Here is a 17500-nt window from a genome sequence, read left to right on the forward strand (position 1 = left end):
TGCAAAAGAAGTAAAAAAAAATTGTTGAAATTTTGTAGGTTGTAATTTTTTTTGCAATTCTTTGCTTGAATTTACTTGTATTGTCTTTTAATTTCTAAATACGTTTGATGACAAAAATATTATTTCAGTAAATATATCTGTTTATTAAATCTGTTTTGTTTAAATGCACCAAAGTACATTTCCTATATTCCCTGAGAAATGGATAAAATATTCAAAATGGGTTGTACTTAAATTATGCTGAGCACTGTATGTTTAGGAAACAAAATTAGAATCTGTTAATTTTTTTAATTAAAAACTGTGGCCCTTTGTATTGAGCCAGATCAGTCTCAAAAAGAATAAATTTACAATATAAAATTCACACATGCACAGCACAATTTACATTTACAAAGTACAATTTGTAAATTTAAAACACAATTCATAAATACAACAAGCAAATGATGAAATTAAGAATTGAGTTTGTGTATTTATGAACTGCGTTTTAAATTTATAAACTGGATTTGTGTATTTATAAATTGGGTTTTAGATTTAGGAACTGAGTTTGTGTATTTATGAATCGGGTTTTGAGTTTACAAATTGAATTTCTGCATTTATGAATTATGTTTTGAATTTATAAATTGAATTAGTGTATTTATGAAATGTTTTTTGAATATGAATTGGCTTTGTGCATTGACAAATTGGATTTGACCATTTTTTAATTGTGTTTTGAATTTACGAATTGGGTTTTAAACTTACAAATTATATTTTGTACATATATCTTTTATTGTGGGTGTATGAATAATATTTTGTAAATGTATTATTTTTTAGACTGATCTGGCTCGATTCATTGTCATTTATTAGGTAAATAACAAACTGTCCAGAACATTGAACTTTCCTCAGTCAGAATTTGGCCTTTTCATTAATACAAAATTATAACATAACAACAACAAAAACAACAACAACAACAATAATAATAATAAGAATAATAATAAGAATGTAAGGCTTCATGATTTTTGTAGCCTTTTTTCTCAAAAGGTACATTTGAAAAGTCATGGATAACAACAACAACTATAGCCAAATTAGTATTAAAAAATATATAATATAGTCCGCTTTTGGTGCTTCACACCTTTTAATTGATCAATTTTTGTTTCAGGAATAAGGTCCAAGATTTACAATAAAAGTCTCTTGTAAAATGTTTTCTCTATTTCAAAACAATACAATAGCAAAAGATGACATCACTTATGTCAGATTGTATACTGCACAGCTGGATGTTAGAAAAATAATTGTTTCCACTGGCCAAAACGCATTAGCTGAAGTCACAACAACCTTTTCTATGGGCTATTTTCACAATTAGGATGTTATAGCAGTCAAAATAGGACAAAAGAGCTCATCTATGGGATAAATTGTGGACCGTTGACAGTGAGGGATGGGTCTTTTGAACCACCACTGGCTACGGGCCTGTAAGATCATAACATTGTGAAATACTGTCATTTGAAATAATTGTTTTCTGTGTTAAAATATTTTCAGCTTCACTACACCAGTTTCAGTGTCACGCAATACTTTTGTAATCATGGTAAATATGCTCAAAAACACATAGGTCCAATCCCAATTCTATTTTTGTACCCCTACCCCTTCCCCATTTCCCTTGGCCCTTGAAACAGAGTGTGAAAAGGAAGGTTTTCAAAATTTACCCTTAAGAAATGGGACAGCACTACAACGCCTGTACATGTCATCATATGTCATCGCAATCTCTTACTTTATATGAGATCGACGATGGTGACTGCTGTAATTATTCCAGTTGCATTAATTTTGGGTTTTAAATTCCTTCTTTAGGAAATCTCTGAGGGCAACGATATCATGTTTTCATAACAATGTAATGAGACAATAAGATTGTAACCGCACTGTGCAATTACACAATAGTCATATTCATCAATGTAAACACAAGAAAACAACATTAACAGTATAGCAGACACTGTAAAAATGTCATTCCCAGCCACTAGTCTTTTCTGACTGGGTAGAGTGTCATCGAGTGTCAGAATGTTGTGGGACTGCTGTGCAGGACTTATGATTATGGATTATAGATTGCGAAATTTAGCATATTTTATTTAATTTTTTTGTAGGCATGACGGTAAAACACGAACGAGGTGATGAATGTATTAAATCATGTGCTTGATTGTTGTAAAAATTTAATAGCCGCGTTTCCACTATCGCGCCTAAAGCGAGCGAGCCATGGTGAGCCAAGGCCAGTCGCGTTTCCACTGTCACTTCCGGGGCCTAATCTGGCCAAATCGGGGCTTTCTTGGGGCCAGCGGCCAGCCTTTTTCGGCCCGCCGAATACCTTGGGCCAAAGAGGGCCAACTGGGGCTTTGGGGTGGAGTGAAAGGAGAGGCGGGCACAGTTTTCCGATCGTGCATGAGTACATGCGCCAAACAAACTAATAAATAAATGAATAAATAAATAGATAAATAAATGAATAAGGGAAAGAAAACATCTAGCCTTATGTGGTATTTTTGCATACGATCACCTTTGTGTTTCCCTTTTAAATGTGAGGGTGTTGCATAAAGTAATAAAGTAGTTTTCATTTATAGTGACATTCTTTGCTGTGTCCTTATTACCATATTAAAGACACAGCAGACAGTAAAGGTTTTCGAGAGTTTTTGTTAAGTTTAAAAGGTGTATTTGTGCACGTTTAAATGCCTGTATGTGTGTGTGAGACCAAAAAAAAAAAAAAAAGAGCGCTCACTTTACAGCTCTGTTAATGCCGCAAGCAGCTTTTTATCATTTATTTTGGAGATAATACACAACCTGAATACAACAGAAAGACATAACTAACAAATTACGTGCCCACTTTCGTAGACTTTAAACAATATAGTGTCATATCTTGATAAAATAGCCTAAGCTATATTGAAATATAATTTAAAAAAATGACAAATATCGGATATAATAAAATCGCATTAAATAAATAAACCAATATAAAATTAACAAAACCTAGCTACAACAAAGTAGGCAGCCTATATACAATACATAAATCAAACCATTTTTAAAGCCACATATAACTTTCATTTTACAAAGACCTATCTGAAAAAAAAAAAGATTTTAGATATTTTCTAAAAACAATAAACACCGGAAAAGGTTTGAAATATTAATATAAAGTATTTGGATACAATGATATTAATCAAATCGTGCAAACAGAGCATTATTTGGGTGAGTGAAAGCAGAATCTAGCCTACTTTTTTTCTGCCACCCAGTCCTGCTTTAAACGCATTGGGGAAAAATCCAAACACAAAATGTGTTCTGTGTCCTCAAACAAGTGTTTATGTTTTTATATGACGTGGTCTAATTTATAAATGAAACTTTTAATGTAGAGCTTTAGTGAATAGCTGCTGAGCGCAACAAATATGGCTATATTTTATTAGGCTACTTGCTCTTATGTGCTGAAACACTTAACACGACGTCTATCAAAACGAGGATGTTATAAAATACATTTCATACCGAGTTATAACGGAGAATTTCTGTGGCTTTATATTATGGATGGGGTGCGCTTACTGTGCTGGGTCCCTCCGTTAGTGGTGAAAGCACTTGATGCGCAATGCCAACAGTCAGTCGGTGAGTAAACATATGTAATGAATGGAAATACACAGGTCTATGCGTATAGACATATAATGTACTGCTGTACAGTAACGTGTCATTTGTTTGTTTCGGTTGTCTTCATTTTAATGGTTTCGTTTCGTGATGATTTCATCGTGTGTTTTATCTGCCTGATTCCCGCTGAAGTGGGCAGGTTGTGTGACGTTTGATTCGGGGGACGTTCTGAGGGCGGTGTTTGCCTGACGCGCTGCGAGCTACTAGCCCAACAACGGAAACGCGACATGATTTCGGCCTCATTACTCAACCTCCCGGGCGATTGGCCCAGCCCGATAAAAGCCCTGGCTCGCACTGGCCCGATAGTGGAAATGAGGCTATTGTGGATCTCCTTACTTCCATGTGCAGCTATGCAGCCGTTGTAGCTGGTGCATTCTGGGAAATTTTCTTACCCCTTGGTTTCAAGTGTGGTCCTGGAAAATCTCAGTTTCAAGGGCTATCTAGCCCTTCCCCTTAGGCCTACGCCTTCAAGCTAAAGTGAATTGGGACACCCCTACCCCTTCACGTTAACATGAAAAACGGTAAGGGGAATGGCTTAGGGCTTAGAATTGGGATTGGGCCTAATTCATTATGAAAGTTATTTATTAAAACAGATGTTTCTTATTTTCTCAGTATTAACATAATTTTATGAACAAAACATTTTTAAAAAATCTAAGTTTTCAACTTTCTTTAAGCATAATGTGTCCTTATTACTGTGAATAAAAGCATTTATTTAAAAACAAGAAAAAATACTGACCCCAAATTTGAAATTTGTATATTGAAAAGTGCTACACAGACAAAACATAAATTGGTATACTATTTCATAAGTTTCTAAACAGACAGGCAGTATGTATTTTGACATATGCAATATTCAGCACATTCAGGTTTTTATTTTCCTCAAATATCCTCTTGTTTTCACTCTTACTCACTTGTATAGTGCACACTGACGTCCCAGCCCTCTTTTTCCCAAGCAGCCTTTCTGGTCTCTTCTCTGGACTGCAGGTCTTTATAAGCTAAAACAATACAAAGCAGTGCCCAGCTTTTAAAGAGGAAATTCACTGAAAAATGAGCATTTCCTTTTACTTTAACTCACCATCAGACCATTCACAAATTCATAGATTTTTTTTTTTTACTATACCATTACAGAAGATTTTCAGCTTAAATCTTGCTCCTTGATTATTAATAAAATGTGAGTCAAAATTTACACAAAATTTATGTGTGCTATTTTTCATTTTAAAATACTTTTTCTATGGTTAGGCCTGGCATCAACATAATCTTTGACCTGCCACAATGGAGCATTTTCAAAAAATGATGAAGAATCTGTTTTAGTCTGGAAATGCTGGTGTTTTGTTCAAGTACAGACCGATTGAAATGCTAACTTCAACTGAGTCAGTAGCTATGTTTCCATCTGCCTATTTTTATGCGCATTTTGCATGTGCGCATAAAAAACCCGTTGATGGAAACGCCATGATGCGCATAAATTTTGAAAATGTGCATAAAAAAACGTATGCGGATAACTGAGTAGGATAAACTTTTTGTTCGATAAGAAAAGATGCGCATAATCTACGATGGAAACACTTTTCCCACACAAATTTCAGTATGCACATTAAGAAAGGTCATGTGATTCTGTGATAAGAGATCATGTGATGAAAATGTGTGTAAATGGAACAATCAGCAGGCTGAGCACACTGTAAACCTTCTGAACTGTTGTTTTGGTCATTCTAAAATGCCTTACCGTTTAAATATTAGTGTTATTATATTATTAATGACGTCCAGAATCAAGAGCGTCTGTGCTCTGCGTCTGACGCCTTCAAACGACACTGCGCATTCACTACGTGTCAGGATCGCCTTCTGAGGCGCAAGTCATATATTAGATAAAGATAAGATTGATGCAGCTTCTCCTACTGCAGGAAATTCAGTTTTTACTGTTAATATTTGACACCAGTTAATCAGGAAGTGATGATTTTGTTCTCTTTGACTCATTAGATGGAAACGCTGCTTTATTCGCACGTCTTTTATGCGATAATCCAGTTTTGCGCATAAAGTTAATTTGCATTTTTGGATGGGAACATAGCTATAGCTATCCTCAATTCCTCACTGATTGGTCTTCATGGGTGGGACTGCGCCAGCTGTTTGTAAGTTCTTGCTTCAACTGGAATATAAAGTCCACACTAGAGGCTTAGTAAATGCTAGCTAGTTTGTAACTAAATTTGTTCTTACTTCAGTTGCAGAATGTTAGTCGCTCGTAAGCTCGCCACAAAGCCATATGTAGTCACATTATATTCTGTAATACTCATTAAGAAACATTTAAAGGGGACCTATTATGGGCAGAACTCTGTGTAGGTATAATGTGTACACTGTCATATTGGAGTAATAGAAACACAATAAGTCTCTTTTTTAAATTTCCTGACACTAATATAGGATCCAAATCCCAGTGATTTTGAGGACACCGCAATGTGACGTAGGAGTGCGGTTTCCCCGCCCACTGAATTGATTGACAGGCGCGTGTTTCTATAACACCATGCATACACATGTCCACAGAACATTGATTTGCAAATAAACTGGAATTCAAATATTTGTTCCAACTCTGTGATTTTATAAGTTTAAAATGTTTTCTTTAAAACATGTTTGTAATAAAGACTGTAAAATCCCTATGTAATTCTTAACCGCTATAACACCATAGCTGCATGGTGTCAGTAAAAAAATCTAGTATGTGTGTGTACTGTAAACAGCATTTGTGTAAGACTCATCATTTCAGAAAGGCTTGAATAAACTCCACCACAAATACATCAAATAAACTTAATTGGTATTTTTGACTAAAAAAACTATATTTCAGCCTTATCCAAGTCAGTCTCTGTCACTGACTGCTGTTTATCTGACGTTATGCAGGAGAAGCAGACACACACATGGGAACGGTGGGCGGGGAGAAGCAGCTCATTTGAATTTAAAGCCACAGGCTACAAAAACAGCTATAATGTATTCAGACACCAAAATGGGCAGATTCTGGAGACTATAATATATAAGCTGATGGGTATTTTAAGCTGAAACTTTAGAGACACATTCTGGAGACACCAAAGGCTTATCTTACATCTTGTAAAAGAGGTGAAATAGGTGCCCTTCAAATCATTATAATTACAACTGCTTTTAAAATTCTGCATTATTAAACAGTCTGAAATGATTCGCGCTTTAGGACATGGCGCATTATCCTGCTGGATGTAGCCATCAGAAGATGGGTCAGTGTGTTGATATAGGGAAGGACATGGTCAGCAACAATACTCAGGTAGGACAGATGTACCAAATAAAGTGGCCGGTGAGTGTACATTGCTCCAATAAAACCACAACATATCGTGAACACAACTATCCAATGAAAATGAAATGACAAATTAGATTTTTACAGTAGGCTACATTACATTACAGCCAGTTACTGTAACAGACAACACACATACCTGCATCGTGAACTGTGAAGGCATACAAAAAACATATGACGTTTTTAAAATATTAAACTTGAATTTGTTTTAATAATCTACTCATAAAAGACAAATACAGGGAGAAAAACGCATTTTCATTTTAAAGGGGACCCATTATTTAAGATGTAAAATGAGTCTCTGATGTCCCCAGAGTGTGAATGTGCAGTTTAAGCTCAAAATACTCAAAAAATAATGTTTTATAACTCCTTGAAACTGCCTCTTTTAGGCTTCAGTGATAATTGTGGTATTTTGGTGACTGTCACTTTAAATTTAAATGAGATTGTGCTCTTTTCAAAAGAGGGCGGGGTTACAAATGCCTGTGTGTCAGCATAGTGGCAGATATAAAAACAAGACTAACATCCTATGCAAATGATGGAGAGATCGTCACCAATGGGTGTGGCTTCTCCCTCTGATGACACATACAAAGGGAGAATGTCAATCAAAGTGTGTCTGCAGACACACTTTAATCAAGTGTGATTATAAAAAGTACAATTGTGACTTTTTTGACATCTGCTTTGACACTATCTACATTATAAAAGCGCTAAAGAAAATAGGATGAATTAAAGAGCCTGCTGGGTTTGATCCTGATGTTATTTACTGTACAATGATCAGTATGTGCAAGAAACTGAAACTTTATTTTAGCAGTTATCTGTCATTATATGTTTTTATGTGATGGGAAGCTTGCAGTCTAGACTGTTGTGATCGATAGTTTCCCTTCATGATTCATCATTGTATTATTAGGTATTCATTTTGTTAGCTGTTAACTAGCATTTTACTGTAGGAAATACTTTACCAAAGAATGAAGCTTCAATTAAAAATCTACTTGAATGTTCTACCGAGGAATTAAAGTCACCTATTTCTTAAATGGTCTGAGGGAGAGTAAATAAACATTTTGATCATCAAATGAATATGTAAACATACCAAAAACAATGTCCTTACCCCATAAATGATGCACTACATACAAATCTCCGATCTGTGTGAAGAATCCGCCCACCGCTTCATTGTTTTCTTGACGATATTTAATCGCTCGAGCCCTAAAACATGATCAAATGAGTTACATGTGCAACAAAGTGATATAGAAATAGAATATCACACATTATACAGCTATGGGGGGAAAAAAACTAAGAAAAGTTTGTGTATTTACGCTTTATAGTTCTGTGTTTGAATAAAACCTTATTTTGTTTTATTCTGCAAACTAAAAATGTTCCAAATTTTATTAAATTAAACTATTAAATACCCAAATTTTAAATAAAAATGCTGTCATTTAGACCATTTTTTGTTTATTTTTGCTTATATTCAGTTTTAGACAAGAAAATAACAATGATTATGGGAAAAAAAAAAAAAACTAAGAAAGGTGTGTGTATTAACGCGTTATAGTTTATAATAAGATTTATAATTTTTGTTGTATTTTGCAAACTATTAATGACGTTTCTTCCAAATTTAAAGTACAAATTATAGCATTTAGAGCATTTTTTTTTTGCATTTTAGACATGTTGATATTCAGTTTTAGACAACACAATAACAATGCTTTTAGAATAGTTAGGAATTAAACATTTATAGTAATAATCAGCACAATCTAACCGAAATTCATACATTTTCTGATTTAGTGGCTAATTGATATGAATTGGTATGATCTCATTTGTACACTGTAAAAAGTGATTACTTTAAAATTGAGTAAACCCATTGCCTTAAAAATTACATGTTGATTTTACTTAAAAAATTGAAGTAGTTTCATTTTAACCTAATTTAATTTAAACTTAATTCAGTTTTCATAAGTATGCACATAGTTAATTTACTTCAGAATTTTAAGTCAATGAGTGTACTAATTTAAAGTCAACTAATTGCTTTTTACAGTAAACATTTTAGCATGGTTTGCTCATCATTCAATGACTATTGAATTTAAGGGTGGATTTAAACATGGAGGGGCCTATCATGCACCCGACGCAATAAGGTGCAAGACATGTTTGGCGTGATTCGTTGCTATTTTCAGACCAGCGCAACTGTAATGTTCTCATTTTGCGCCGCATTGTTTAAATAGTAAGTCCATTTGTGCGACTTTGTTGACTCTTTGATGGGTGTTCTGGTCTATAAAAGAGGTGTGTTAAGGCACATTGTTGGTGTGTTGCTATTTTGAGGAACTAAAATAGACTGTTCAATAGACCAGCTGAAAGCAGGTCTAAAGTTTAGCGCAGAGTGCGTTAGTTGTGCACCTTAAACACATACACATTGCTTAAAACACACAGGATGTAGAGCAATACAAAAATAACTTTACAAATGAAAAAGAATTAAAGGAATAAAAAGTTACAAAAATTATTATTTTCTACATAAATATAAAAACCACTGCCTACATGCCTTATTTAACTTGGTGGGCTTTTTTCAGTTTATTCTTGACAATTCACTTTTGTATAGAGTTATTATTATCAGTAGTATTATTTATTATGCATATTTATACTTTTTAATAAAAACAAGTTTAGATTTGTCCATCTGTCGGGTTTTGGAGACAGATGCATCACAATATGGGGCATAAGAATAGGACGTGTGTTTAAATACAACTCAGTTTTCTGACAACACTTAGTTAATATTTTTCAATTATTTATTTATTGCTGGAGATTAGAACTGAATTTAGAAATAGTTTTGAAACAAATCTTTGAGCTTAACAAACTAAACTAAATATGTAGGCTAATGTGTCTTTAGTGGAGAGTATATAACACTGTTTCCTTATTCTCTTATACTCTTAAAGGAGTAAAGTGTAAACGTAAAGTAAAGAAAAAGTAAAGAGGTGGAATTGAGGAGGCTCATTCTTTAATCTAGCGCTGCAGATGGTCTGTTTAACTGTTTTCTTGCTAGTGAAGCGCTCAGCTTTTCCACTTTGGCTCTGATTGGTTTAATGCATGTTATGCTAAAAACAACCATATCTTCCTGTCCTTAAAATAGCAAAAGTGGACACGACCTTAATGGTTTTGCGCCATGTGCTTTAGACTTTGCACTAAGATCATTAAAAAAAAGCCTGGAGTGTTTATAAGAAAGTGTCTTGTGCATATGGAGAGAAAAAGAGTGTCTTTTTGCACTGTTGTCTTAGTAAATCATACTTTTTAAATTAAATGAAATCGTATGAATTTGTACGAAATAGCCACTTTTTATGACAATACAAAAAATAGTTGTTTTTACTTGTGAGATCAGGCTAATTTTTGAAAATTGAAAACATTTGTTGTTTCTGACCAACGTTTTGTACAAATCTTACAACATCTTTATATGATAAAACAAATATGGTTACAATTTACAATAAAGTTCCACTAGTTGAACAATGAATGATACATACAGTATATTACAGTATTTATTCATCTTTGTTAACGCAAGTAAATGGAAATAAAGTTTTTATTGTTAGTTGATGTTAATAATACCTTAGTAAATGTTGAACTATGATTAATGAATGCTGAACATGTATTGTTTATTATTAGTTCATGTTAGTAAATACCTTGAGTAAATACATTAACTAATGGAACCTTATTTTTAAGTGTGAACACAAATATTAACATTTGATAATTCTCTGGAATTTCTAGACTTATTAAAAGTCAACATCTTTATGCTAAATTATATTAAAAAATAAACCAACATACCAATGATTTCCCCATTCGATCATCGTGCCGGGCTTGATTGAGAAATTCACAACAGACAAATCAGAAATAAAAGACAAAGTCATCCTACAGAATAAGACGATCTACAATTCAGTACATTATAAAGGACAACAACTGAATGTCTTTTACCAGTAGCTGATATGATCTGAGTTCATAAATGTTGGAGCCGCTTCTTGGCACAGGTTCATTCCAGAAACTAAACTCCAGAAGCAGCTGGTTGCGTCTGGAGAGTAACATTTTGCTCCTCTCTTTTCGAAACGCAAGATATGCCTGGAGAGGAAACACTAAAATGAAGGAAAGCTACACATCGATGGACTTGCTGCTCAGTGTTTAAGCCCTAATAGTTACTAATATACCACACTTAACTGAACTGAAATGAACTTAAACACTAAATACTGAACTACACTGTTTCAATTTACTATGATCTTGACACAATCTTTGACACAATCTACATTGTAAAAGTGCTATACAAATAAAGGTGAATTGAATTGACAAAGCATACTGTATGGACTCTAGCCGACTTCTAAACATCTAAATTTTAGTGACAGTAGAGATGTGTTCAATACCGTGTTAAGGTTTAGTTTGCGCAAACACTCGGTCAGAGCAGGATAACCTCCAGAGTATCTCCACAGATGCACTGCAAACACAAACCAGAATGTGTCACTCTAGCACTGGAACATCACTGACTGAACATTTGAACAAACCTACAAAGTGTACTTTTCATATGTTTAGTGGCAGTAACATCTTTATTTGTTTGCTAAAAAATTATCTAGTTATTCAGCAAAAAAAGGATTTTATTCATACACAAATTGATCAATAAATCAGTACAAAAGCTTTAAATAAGGTGCATAAGTACATAAGGCTACATATATTCATGTACATTGTTTTTTTATCCATTTCTCAGTGAATATAGCGAATATTTTTGTTGCATTTAAACAAAATTGATTAAGTTATTGCAAAAAAAAAAAAAAAAATATATATATATATATACATACACATACATTATATCTATCTATCTATCTATCTATCTATCTATCTATCTATCTATCTATCTATCTATCTATCTATCTATCTATCTATCTAAAAATAAAATTAAAATTGTATTTAATATTTTCCCGACATATTAATTTGGATCTGTAAATAGAAATCAATAATAATTATGATTATTATTTCTTTGCAGCAGTAGCAACAATGGCTGCTGTAAAATCAGCTTGACATTACAGGAATCAATCATATTTTTAGTATTTAAAATAATATTTTATAATTTATATTTAAAACTTAAGACATAAATTGTAATAACAATTTCAACATCTCTCTGTGTTTCTATCTTATTTTAAAATTTGAATTAATTTATAAATACACTCATTACTATTTATAAATTAAAATATGGGGTGGCTCAGTGGTCAGCACTGTTGCCTCATAGCAAGAAGGTCGCTGGTTCATGTCCCGGCTAGGTCAGTTGGCATTTCTGTGTGGAGTTTGCATATTCTCCCCGTGTTGCCGTAGGTTTTGTCCGGTTGCTCCGGTTTCCCCCACAGTGACATGTGGTATGGTGAACTGAACAATCTAAATTGGCAGTAGTGTGTGTGTGTGAATGACTGTGTATGGATGTGTCCCAGTGCTTGGTTGCAGCTGAAAGGGCATCCGCTATGTAAAACATAGATAAGGTAGTAATTCATTCTGCTGTGGTGACCCCTAAAGAATTAAGAGACTAAGCTGAAGGAAATTTAGTTTCATGCAATCAATTATGTTTTAATATTTAAAACAATATTTTAAATGAACACTTTTAAATAAATTTTTTTTTACCAATATTTGATATAATAACAGCAATAAAATGAATTGGGTAGGCTAAATTGTCTGTAGTGTTCGAGTGCGTGTGTGTATTTGTGTGGATGTTTCCCAGAGATGGGTTGCGACTGGAAGGGCATCCGCTGCGTAAAAACTTGCTGGATAAGTTGGCGGTTTATTCCGCTGTAGTGACCCCGCATTAATAAAGGGACTAAGCCGACAAGAAAATGAATGAATGAATGAATGAATTATTTAATTTATTATTTAAAATATTTTTCTTTTTAGTTTTTATTAAGGACTTTTGTTGCAATTAAAGTAAAGATTTATAATAATTCTCCACCTTGTTATTGTTAAACTGTATTTCGGAGTTTAACAGGAAACATTTTTTTTATAATAACAAAATTATTATTTTTTAAATCACATTTTTATTGGTATTGCGTCATATCTACAACACAACAGTGAGTGGAATAGATGATCAAATCAAAAAACATGTAATGTAATAAAGTAAATTACATAATAAAATAAACTGCTAACATAAGAAAAATATCCAAAATATTTAAGTTTTGATCTCACCTGCCTGATCCTGTTCACCGTACCACGTGTTCCAGCTTCCAACAACTTCACAGGGATAATCTGGATCATGATGGAGCTCCTTCTGCACCTCGTCCCTCAAATTAGAATCAAAAAAATTAATTTAAATATGCTTTAAATGTAAATCACAAAACAATAATATAAATATATTTGTTACGTCCCCTGTGTGTTATTATTAATCAGGGAATTAATTAGGGAATTAATTAGGGATATCTGTTTGGCGTGACATAGAATAATAAAAAGAAGCTTACGATAGTTTGTTGTATTCCTCCATATACTCAGGCTTGACATTGTGAACTGAAAAAAGGTTAAAAAGTTAATTTAGCATCTTTAAGTGTCACAGTGTAAATTTGTTACAGCTAATTGAGATAATACAGTGTACTAAACATGTGTAAATCCCATGTGATTAACTGATTCAAATCAGAAACTTTAGTCTTTAGTGGGTTTTCATTTAAAGTTTCTGTTATTTTTTTTATTTCCCCTTTTTTTCCCAGTTTTTACACAGAAATTAATTTAGTTTATTTGTGTTCATTTGCAGCTTTGCTAAATTTAGCTTCATTTTAGTTTAGTTTTTAATAACATTTTACAGTTAGGTTCCATTTGTTTACATTACTACATCAAAGTAATATGAAATAAACTACTGAAGCACTTAATTTCTGTAAAAATGAATATAACCTATAATCATATATGCAATACATATTTCAAAATAACGCAAAAATGGCCGTTTACATGCATGTATGTATATATATATATATATATATATATATATATATATATATATATATATATATATATATATATATATATATATATATATTTACTCACAGGCCACTTTATTAGGTACACCTTACTAGTAATGGGTTGGACCCTCTTTTGCCTACTGGAAATATTGCTACTGGAGATTTTGGTCCATATTGTCATAAAGCATCACACAGTTGATGCAGATTTGTCGGCTGCACATCCATGATGCAAATCTCCTGAACTTATTGTCATGTTCAAAAAAAATGTCTGAGATGATTCACGCTTTATGACATGGCACATTATCCTGCTGGAAGAAGCAATCAAAAGATGGGTGAACAATGACCATAAAGGGATGGACATGGTCAGCAACAATACTCAGGTAGGCTGTAGAAAATATCCCCACACCATTACACCACCAGCAGCATGGACCAGTGATACAAGGAAGGATGGATCCATGCTTGCATGTTGTTGATGCCGAACCCTACCATCCGAATGTCACAGCAGAAATCAAGACTCATCAGACCAGGGAATTTTTTTCCAATCTTCTATTGTCCAATTTTGGTCAGCCTGTGTGAATTGTAGCCTCAGTTTCCTGTTCTTTGCTGACAGGAGTGGCACCCAGTGTGGTCTTCTGCTGCTGTAGCCCATCTGCCTCAAGGTTGGACATGTTGTGTGCTCAGAGATGCTCTTCTGCAGACCTCGGTTGTAACAAGTGTTTCATTGTGTTACTGTTGCCTTTTTATCAGCTGGAACCAGTCTGGCCATTCTCCTTTGGATGCAAATGCCTTGATGCTAGAGGTCACAGAACTGCTGCTCACTGGATATTTTCTTTTGTTCAAACTATTCTCTGTAAACCCTAGAGATGGCTGTAAGCGAAAAACCCAGTAGATCAGCCGTTTCTGAAATACTTAAACCAGCCGTTCTGGAACCAACAACCAAGTTCAAAGTCACTCAAATCACCTTTCTTCCCCATTCTGATGTTCGGTTTGAACTGCAGCAGATCGTCTTGACCATGTCTACATGCCTAAATGCATTGAGTTGCTGCTATGTGATTGGCTGAGTAGAAATTTGTGTTAACGAGCAGTTGGACAGGTGTACCTAATAAAGTGACCGGTGAGTGTATAAAAAACTTTTGTTCATATACGCCCATCTATGAACTCATTTTATTATTTTATTTGAACATATATGTACATATATGTAGTTCCAATGGTTGAAAAAACATCCATTATAAATGTAAATGGCCATTTTTGCAATATTCTTTCTTTTTACACAAATTTTATAAATGTTAAATCCAAATATATGAACATAATTAGCATATTTTGTCATGCCACATCAGATTTCTCTATGGATAAAACTACTATTTCTTCAGGATTTTTTATAATGTGGTAAACATTTTGAATGCACAGAAATTACACTTCTCCCCTTGCATGGCCGATTCCTTTGATATCAATAGATTTCTACAAACAAACACTTTGGAGGCTGATTTATTAAAGCAATTAGAAGAAAATAAACACTTCAGGCTGTTTTTCTCAAGCAAAACGTCGAGAATAATCGCATCATTCATTGCGAGGGAATATTTTTAGCAGCTTCTATCAGATACATTACATGCACAATTTCTCCCAAGGCCTAAACAGTCGAGGTTTTTTAGATGGATTTGCTCACATTGAATCTTGTAGAGGTTGCTGGTTTCTTTCTTGGAGAGCAGATTGGAGTGGGCATCTTTCCTGGCATCCACTTTGTGTGCAAACATGGAACTCAACCAGCCTTCGTCACTTTTATTCGCAAAACCTCTGAGGATTCACAAGCAAAACTGTCTCATTTGTAAAAGATGCATCACAAGCTGCAATGCACACAAGCAGCGGCGGTATTTTAAATAATTATTAAGCACACAGTTTTAATGACTTAATATTAACTTTTATAGCCTACCAAACCTCCACCTACAGTTCATAGTGTATGTAGGTCAAATATGAATGCACAAATGAGACGCATATTGTTTTTGCCATAAAACCCGATATGTTTTGTTCAATAAAAAATAGTTTTTTTTAATTATAACTTAATTGTAACTTTTGTTACAATTGTAATTGCTACATTTTGATGACAAATCTGGCATTTTTTAAGAATATGGAGTCTATAGACCATTTCAATGTGGTGATGTCATTGACCCATGAACATTTCCTGCTTGTAATCAAACTGTTCCAAAACTGTAACAAGAGGCAATTCAATGTTAAAACAGCTATCATAGCTTTATTTACCTTTTTGGATTCTTGGAAGGTATGAAAATTAAAAATGTAAAACAGGAAATGCATTGGGACCATTGTTATTGATTACATCTCATGTCTATAGTATATTTTCTACTGTAAAATTAGCTCGATAACTCAATATTGAAACTCAATATTTTTTGTTCAATAATTCTTCATTTATTCATTCATTCATTTTCTTTACGGCTTAGTCCCTTTTTAATAATTATTTTTTTAATGAAAATTTAATTTTAACTTTAACTACATTTTAATGACAACTTTTTACTTCTTTTAACCCTTGTGCACTGTTCAAATTTACTACCCTTTCAATATGTTCAGGAAGAAAACATCCACTGAATTAAACTGCTGTTAAAATGCATCAGATAAATATTCTTTTCTCTTTTTTGAATAAATCTGTTAATTTTAATCCTGATCAAAACTACTAAATTACTTAGAGAATTACATAATTTTAAATATTTAATTGCCAAATTCATAAATGATGTCACTGATTTGGTGGAAAAAAAGCCACAAACTGACGTATTTTCAATATAAAAAGTAGTTGTGGACTGGATTTTTTTTAACCTTTTATGAGTATACATTGGCCCTAATGCATTGTTAGTTTTTAGGCAGCATAAAATCCGTAAGCTCTCCCTTATTTACTATTGGTGGCTGTTTTTGTGCCACATTTTTTGACTGCAAAACCCTGACACCATATAATCATTATAATCACCATATACTCATGCATTCTTGATTGTTGGTGGCTTTCCCTGTTGGGAAGAGGTCAAATTTATAATTTTTATTGTTTTTCATCAGTTAGCACGATTAACCCTTTAGATAGCCCTGTGCACAAAAAAAGCTTAGTTTTTGGATTTTATATGGAGTATAACAGCAAATTCCCCAAAATATGTGTCAAAATAAGATTTGTCACCAAAAATTATCCAGCTAGCTGATACAGAGAAAAAGTCGTGGCCAAATGAAGATTCAAAATCATCCCATAGATTGGGTGAAAACATCCCAAGCAGCACACAAGGGTTAAATGAGAATATGGGGTCTTTTTATTGAATATGTTTGGAAAATTAGCTTGTAAACAAGCATCAGTAAGTACTATATGTATTTATGGGTAAAAGCATCTGCGTAAATACAACAATAATACAACTCTTTTAAAATGTTTTTAAATGTTTAAAGACATTTATGAATGTTCTAAATCATGCAGTATCATTTAAATAGTTAAAGAAAAACTTAAAAATACTTTTAATAAAATAAAAAAAAAAACTAAAATAAAATGTAATCTAATTAGGGTATTACCAATTTTTATTGGGTATATGCCGAGCTAGTGTGTTTTCCATGCTGATAAACTTCCGGTGACCTGTTATTGTGAGTTTTTTCCACTTCATACGGTTCCTTTTACAGCATCGATGTTGTAATATAATTCAAATACATTCAG

General features: G+C 33.3%; 1 protein-coding gene across 2 annotated transcripts in view; it reads right to left on the reverse strand.

Annotated features, from left to right (window-relative positions):
* nipsnap1 (nipsnap homolog 1 (C. elegans)) overlaps positions 1 to 17500 on the reverse strand; it is a 21021-nt gene that overhangs the window by 1303 nt on the left and 2218 nt on the right. Inside the window, 8 exon segments of one of the 2 annotated variants that reach the window (NM_131033.2) lie at positions 4527 to 4610; positions 8004 to 8098; positions 10682 to 10713; positions 10829 to 10969; positions 11266 to 11336; positions 13061 to 13155; positions 13330 to 13375; positions 15482 to 15609. In NM_131033.2, coding sequence (NP_571108.2) covers positions 4527 to 4610; positions 8004 to 8098; positions 10682 to 10713; positions 10829 to 10969; positions 11266 to 11336; positions 13061 to 13155; positions 13330 to 13375; positions 15482 to 15609 — 692 coding nt within the window. 2 annotated transcript variants of the gene reach the window in all.

Source organism: Danio rerio, chromosome 5, assembly GCF_049306965.1.
Source record: "Danio rerio strain Tuebingen ecotype United States chromosome 5, GRCz12tu, whole genome shotgun sequence".
Lineage (NCBI taxonomy): Eukaryota > Metazoa > Chordata > Actinopteri > Cypriniformes > Danionidae > Danio > Danio rerio.